The 7,711-nt window shown below is 38.2% G+C and overlaps 1 protein-coding gene across 1 annotated transcript; it reads right to left on the bottom strand.

The window, feature by feature from the left end:
- Positions 1-1,959: 1,959 nt before the first annotated feature.
- Positions 1,960-3,974, bottom strand: LOC133660741 (trophoblast glycoprotein-like). The gene has a single exon (XM_062064322.1). It carries the CDS (start codon positions 3,618-3,620, stop codon positions 2,481-2,483), a length of 1,140 nt encoding a protein of 379 aa, XP_061920306.1. The 5' UTR covers positions 3,621-3,974; the 3' UTR covers positions 1,960-2,480.
- Between the last annotated feature and the right edge of the window lie 3,737 nt (positions 3,975-7,711).

The following is a 7,711-nucleotide window of genomic DNA, read 5'->3' as shown; positions in this document are numbered from 1 at the left end:
ATATATCATGTAAATATTACGTATATATGTTATATTTAATATCGCTATATTTAGTCTATTTATACCTGCATTGTCCTTTCCATCCTTACACTTTCCATCATTGTAACTGAGCTACTGTGTGGAAAAGTTTCCCTTGTGGATCATTAAAGTTTGTCTAAGTCTAACTCATCCATTGCAGTATGTAACAATAATTTAAAAAATAAAAACAATCAACGCATATTTTATGATAATACCACTGTTAGATGTTGAGATGACACATTGTTACTCATCACGGTTAGTGATTGTTCTAGCTTAAACGGCACCCTGGGCGAGACCCCCTTTCTGATGAGTGCTGCGCACAAATATATATATAAAAAAAAAATTCCGCCGCCATCCTAGCAATGTTGTCCGGGGGAATTGCCCAGGTAGCCTATAGCTAAAACCGCCACTGCATACTGTATTATTTGAAACTCTCAAACTTGTAACTATGTACATTTTTTCAATGAAGCTCTTATAAAAAGTGCTTACTGACCCCATAAAGTTACTTTGGCTAGGCTCGATCAAATGAACCATGTTTTTAACACAAATATTCATGGTAAACTATGCATGTATAACTGATTTGTGTCATTAATATCAAGACTAAATATTAAGATAAGATAACCTTATTATTAAATAAAAATAAGGTTGCTTGAATCAAATTAAGAATGTCTAAGACTATACCTACACCCACTAATCTAAAATTCTAAATGGTTTGTTCCACCTGAGTAGCGAGTGGCAAACCTAACTTCAAACTCTTCACTCCACATAAACATCATCAAAGTTCACATTGAAGCATTCTCACATAGCACCAGCATTTTGGAACCAGGATCGAAGAAAGGTAAAAAAAAAAAAATACACTGAATTTAGCTGTGACAGCATAGGAGCAAGTTATGTACAAGTTTCACTTTTGCATCTCATTGCACATAACTGTGGTGCAATCAAGGACCCTTGATTAAAGTTAGAAACAGAGGCGTCACTAGTTTTTAAAAACAGGGGGGCTTAACCCCCATGAGATGCACCAATAATTATGATGTATTATTCTGATTGGTATTAACCACTGATGTATACTTTACACTCTGACGTAAAGGAAAACTTGACAGATTTACAATCATATTTAAATTAATAATGATAGGAACGGCGTGCATGGTAGAGTGGCTGTGCCAGCAATCGGAGTGTTGCTGGTTACTGGGGTTCAATTCCCACCTTCTACCTTCCTAGTCACGTCCGTTGTGTCCTTGGGCAAGACACTTCACCCTTTGCCTCTGATGGCTGCTGGTTAGCGCCATCAGTGTGTGAATGTGTGTGAATGGGTAAATGTGGAAATAGTGTCAAAGCGCTTTGAGTACCTTGAAGGTAGAAAAGCGCTATACAAGTATAACCCATTTATCATTATCATTTATCATTATATGATTATTCAAATTCATATTCTGGCCACTTTATATTAAATTTGTTGGCACTTTTTTGGATATTTTTTAAAACAAAAACAAATAGTATACTTTACACTCTGACGTAAAGGAAAATTTGACAGATTTACAATCATATTTAAATGAATAATGATAGGTTATATGATTATTCAAATTCATATTCTGGCAACTTTATATTAAATTTGTTGGCACTTTTTTGGATATTTTTTTAAACAAAAACAAATAGTTTTGGAGGGTTTATTTAGATATGTTCCAGATATGTTGATCCCAACTTTTAAAGTCAAAAACCCAATTAAGGTTTTATCATCAGTTTTAAAAAGCTGGTTTCAACCAAATTCAAGCAATACTTAACATGTGGCAGTGACGTTCGGTTTAGGGTGGGATCCGGGCCCAGAATTTGGTGCTATGCCCCTGGGTGTAATGGTACATGTATTCATAACCAGACTTTTTTTGGTTCATTTTTTTATGACCATGACTCGGTCCTTTGATAAACGGCTCTCAGTCAAGGCAGATACAAGCAATTCAGATGCTTTTTATTTAGCGGAACATATTCACAAGGAAACAGACCCGTCTAATAAATCCAAAAAGTATGCAATATGCACTATAATCATACAAATAAATCGGGGTACTTATCACAAGTTCACTCATTAAAAAAAATCACTTATTAAAAAAAATCACATACAGGCTATACAGCATTTCTGTTCAGCAGAGGCTTAAATAGAAGAATGCAATGATCAGCAGTACATGGATTATTATTACCCAGATATTCTTCTCATGTCTTTCATAAAAGTCAATGCACTCCATATTTTTGTCCTTTGGGTAACAGTGGAGCATCGCACTCTTTTCAAGCAGTCATTATGATTGATTGTCCATGCAATGATCATGCACATGGGAGAAAATTCACCAGGTACACCACATGCAGCTGAGAAGGAGAGGTGATGAAAGAGTTAATCGGGAACCAGGAGGGCATGATAACTGTCATGCAACTTTTCATAGTGTAAAGTCATATCAATGTCCCGCATAGCACCATGTCCTCGCTCACACGTCTGAATTAATGCTCAGGTTGGCCAAACGTGGGTCAGAGTTGATCTCATACCTGTAATGATATCCTTCCATGTGGTCCCTACAAGCATCCCTGATGTTGTACATCCACCGCTTGATGCCTTTCCGGTTCAAGTAGAGCACCAGCAGGAATATGACGCCAATCAGTGCCAGCACCAAGCCCAGGAAGACGTACGAGGTCTCCAGCACGCCCTCCATGTTGCCCGAACACTTTAGCTGGGATGTCTGCACCTGCACCAGCGGCCGGCGGCTCAGTCGCACGGGGTCCGCGCAGGTCAGGCTCTTCGTGTCGGTGACCTGCGTGGAGTTCTTCAGCCACACCAGCATGTCCTCGATTAAACAATCGCAGCGCCACGGGTTCCCGGCTAACCGAACGTGAAGGTCTGACTTGAAGTTGAGCTCAGTCAGTGTGTTGCCGAGAAGATTCCTGAGACTGTTGTCCCTCAGGTCGAGGTCACGCAGCGGGGGCACCTTCAGGATCTCACTCGAGATGGAGATGACGGAGCTGTTCCGCAGGTTGAGGTTGACCAAATTCGACAGGCCTGCGAAGGTACCATCTGGAAGAAGCACGATGTCGTTGTCGGACAGGTCCAAGACGGTAAGCTGGAGGAGGTTCCCGCTCTGTATGATGCTCAGGACCTCGCTCACAGAGGAATGATTGTGAAAAGATCTACTGAGGTTCAAAACTTGTAATTTACTCTCACCCGGAAATGCGTTTTCACTGAAAGTTTGGATTTTATTGTTGCTCAGGTCCAGGCGCACCAGGTTTGGCAAGTTCTGAAACACCATTTCCTCCACAGCCTCCAGGTCATTCCCGTTGAGGTAAAGATCTGTTAGTAATTCCAAGCGAGTGGGAAAAGAGTCCTGGTTGATGTTGGGAATGTTGTTTCCAGTGATCCACAGAAATGTGGTATTGACGGGTATGGGATGTGGAATCACGTCCAAGTCCTGGTTTTGGCATTGAACCGTTTGAAAGGAGCAAGTGCATTTTTCTGGACAGCCTTGGCAGGACAAGATGACAGCCAACAGGAGAAGTAAGTGCATCCCAGAAGACATATGTGCATTCATTCCTTCACCTTGACACAAGCGCGATGCGCTCTTAATGGCTTTTACCATCTGCCTGTGCCTTAAAGTCGCCTCCTTGTCAATTTTTTTCTCACCTTAATCCGTTCCAGTTCCAGGTCGAAAGCCATAAATCTATCCTCAAACCATCTTCACTGAAGTCTTCATTTCCTCCATGAGGGCGGAAGAGCTTAGGTGGCAATACACACAAACTTATTTTCCGTGTTCTTTTCCCCCCCACACTCTCTCTGAACGTTAACGTGCTACAAAACACTACGAAAAACACTTCCAAATCAAACTCGACAAAAGTAACGACGCGTACAACAATATCACCTCGTCACAGCCAAGTGTCGTTTGGAAGTCCGCAGCTCGGCAACCTGCTGGGAAAGCAAGTAGAGGGAACCAACGTGGTTGCCAAATGGGTAAAGACACGATATCGATAAAATGATCGTATTTGACGGAAACTGGTCCTACATAACCGAGTTTGAAGTTGCTCAGGAATATCTGCTACAGTAAACAATTACTACAAACAATATATAGTAAAGTACTAGTTTGGATAAACTACTGTAATAACCAAACATTACTGGCAGAACAGTGCCCTCGTCTGGCTTCAAAGAATCAAGTTAAACATTCCAAAACAGTACAGGGTGGAATACATTGTTTGCTATTATCAATGTATTACAGCTGTTAAATTATATTTTTTCGAAATTATTGCTTATGCATCAAACGGAGGGTAATATTATTGTACAATTGTACGTCTGGCAACGCAACTTCTAAACAAAGCAGCACTACTCAGACTGGACCATACCATTATACACCTCTAAAGGGGGCGAGCAAGACTCCTCCATTTAACTCCATATTTATATATATTCACATAGTTCTGTCCATGGTATCTTGAACTATGACATTGGTATGGCTTTTTAAGACAAAATTGACAATAGAAATATTCATCCAAATCATTCAATGTAACTCTAAAAATCCCCTTTAAGTTATAATAGTGCTGACTAGTAGCCTAGTAGGGTTTGAGACCTCTGAAGGAGTTCTATTACTACAAAGTCAGGAATAATTTAGCATACCCAATTGATACATTTAAAATAATAATATAATACCTATGTAACTTCAGTAATTCAGCTAGTGTCTATACAAAAACTACTGTATGATAACATCATTATTAGAGCTGGGCAAAGTTACATTTCGCATACTGTATTTTTTTGTTTTTAATTTGATACTAAGGAAATACAGTACAAAGAAAACCTTTTTGAGATCATTTAATGTTTTGGGATTTTTTTTGCTTTTAATTTGTTGATCTTGGTTATAATCACAAACAACAATTATCCATCCATCCATTTCCTACCGCTTGTCCCTTTTGGGGTCACGGGGGGTCGCTGGAGCCTATCTCAGCTGCATTCGGGCAGAAGGCGGGGTACATCCTGGACAAGTCGCCACCTCATCGCAGATACTACAATTATGTATCGTCACATTTTTTTGTGCACACTTTGACAACAATATAAAACAATGCAACATTATCAGCAAAATTATACAATCATTCCCTTTAATTGCATATAATTGTATGAGCAAATTAAGGTAAATACCAAAAAAATATGTTTTATGTTTGTAAACAGTATAGTAATATGTAAATGTATACCTTTTTTTTTTTTTTAACAACAAACGAAACCACACACATATATTTGTAAAAGTAAACATAAAATATAAATGTCGGAAATATAGAAACATCATCTAACTAGTATCTATGTTAGCTACCTCTCTTTGTTTATAAAGTATATTTTCTGCTGGATCTACTCTCTATTTTATGCGGTCCTTTTTTTTGTTGTTACACGTACTGTAATATTGTACATGGTAATTGTGATTTGTTATATATTGTATATATTGTATAAAATATAATATAATATAATATATCAGTATACAGTATGTACTGTATATATAATATGTAAATATTACATATATGTTATATTTTATATTGCTACTATGGTACATTTTTAGTCTACTTTATACCTTTTGTTTTCGCCCTCTTTTTGTGCCCTTGTGTGCATTATGATTTCCATCCTTATCCTTTCCACCCTTTGTTACTGAGCTACTGTGTGGAACAATTTCCCTTGTGGATCAATAAAGTTTGTCTAATTTCTAATACCCTTGTGTCGATTGATTGGCCCCCCTCTAATAATTATTATTGCTACCAATAGTTGCTGATATTGGCATCAATCAACAACCAGTTTTTTTTTTAAATAAGATTTTCATAACATAAAAAAAATTAATGTTTTTTTAACACTGACCTCAATATATTTTGTCAATATGAAAATATGGGGTAGATCTGCAAACTAGAGTCATTAGAGTTGTCAGTAAAATTAGGATGTATACTTTTAACACCATAACCGACAGAGGAGTTTGCATTTTGGTTTTGATGATGTAAGGGTGTGCACATCAATATGTCCCATTTAGAAGACCTCCCTGCTCTCCTATTCTTAGCCTGCAGGGTCAACGTAACAATCATCGGAGTATGTCCATGAAACCTGGATGAAGGCTAAAAGCAATACTCTACCACGCTTAGTACCACTCAAACATATATACAGGATAGCATATCCTACTATTGTATACATTTTAAAAACGGCAAACATATAATTTCACATACAGATTATTTAATATGTCACCGCACATTCCTGTACTTATACATTCAATAATATTTCTGTCATCTGTTACTCTATTATTTATTATTGCATTTATTAATAAATGGAGAGAGGGTAAATGAGCTGTGCTTCTTTCTCCTGCTTTTCGCACATGTTGTATTGTGCAAGTGAAAAGATGTAATAATCCTCAATATAACTTGTTAAGCATGGGCAAACCATATAAATCATTACCATAAACAGGGTTTTAAAACCATATTTTATTGAATTATTTAGTAGAGAGATGCAGGGCTTATTAACTTGCTAGTTGACAAATTAATAAATGGAGGCCTATTTGAAAGATTGCTTTTTTTTTTATAGGGCATTGTTACTCAACTGTGGGTCCAAGGGCCAAATATGGTCCAGGAATGACACCATAGTGGCCCCGAGTTCAGTTCAAAACTTGCAGCAAATTCCTAAAAACACCCGAGTTCTCCTGTCGTACTTGGACCATTGTAAACACATTAGCATATCCTTGCATTGACATGTTAACCTTGCTAGAAACAGAGAACACTGGGGTCCAAACTGGTGATTTACATAACTGAGGCGTTCCTCAAGGCACCCCTTTAAGTCCTCTCCTTTTGGGCAATTACAATTTTTGTTCCCTGCAAAGTAATTTATGTAACTAAGGTGTTGATGTAGCTTGTTTACCTCAGATGCAGGCAGTAGTAATTTGTTCAAATTCTTTAGTTATAATTGGGGTGTTCCTTAAGGTTCTATTTCAGGTCCTCTCCTTTCAATGATTTGGGCTATTCAACTGGTGGACCATGGGTTTACTTCAAAAAACTTGTGAGAGACTCACATTTTTGCAGCAGAATCTTAACAACACTTGAGTCCAAGAGATGATCTTTAACTACGTTTTTTGCAGGCAGTCCTTAAAAACAGCAGAGCGCTCCTGTAACTGACAAAATCGACCAACATCAAATGTCTACTGTAGAGGACGCTGGTTCTCCGTAATATACAAAACCCAAAAACCAAAATAGACAGCAAAAACAAGATACTTAACGTTTGAAATGGAAAACTTAATTTTTTGCAAATAAACAAAGAGGAAAAGAACCATCCGGATTGTTCTAGGCGCAAAGTTCAAAAGCCAGCATCTGTGATGGTATGGGGGTGTATTAGTGTCCAAGGCATTGGTAACTTACACATCTGTGAAGGCACCATTGATGCTGAAAGGTACATACAGGTTTTGGAGCAACATATGCTGACATCCAAGCAACGTTATCATGGACGCCCCTGCTTATTTCAGGAAGACAATGCCAAGCCACGTGTTACAACAGCGTGGCTTCATAGTAAAAGAGTGCAGGTATTGGACTGGCCTGCCTAGTCCAGACCTGTCTCCCATTGAAAATGTGTGGCACAATATAAAGCCTAAATTATGACAACGGAGGCCCCGGACTGTTGAACAACTTAAGCTGTACATCAAGCAAGAATGGGAAAGAATTCCACATGAAAAGCTTCAAATGT

This window comes from Entelurus aequoreus, linkage group LG11 (assembly GCF_033978785.1).
Source record: "Entelurus aequoreus isolate RoL-2023_Sb linkage group LG11, RoL_Eaeq_v1.1, whole genome shotgun sequence".
In the NCBI taxonomy this organism is placed as follows: Eukaryota; Metazoa; Chordata; class Actinopteri; order Syngnathiformes; family Syngnathidae; genus Entelurus; species Entelurus aequoreus.
The sequence above is the reverse complement of the archived record's forward strand: the minus strand, read 5'-3'. Positions and strand labels throughout refer to the sequence as shown.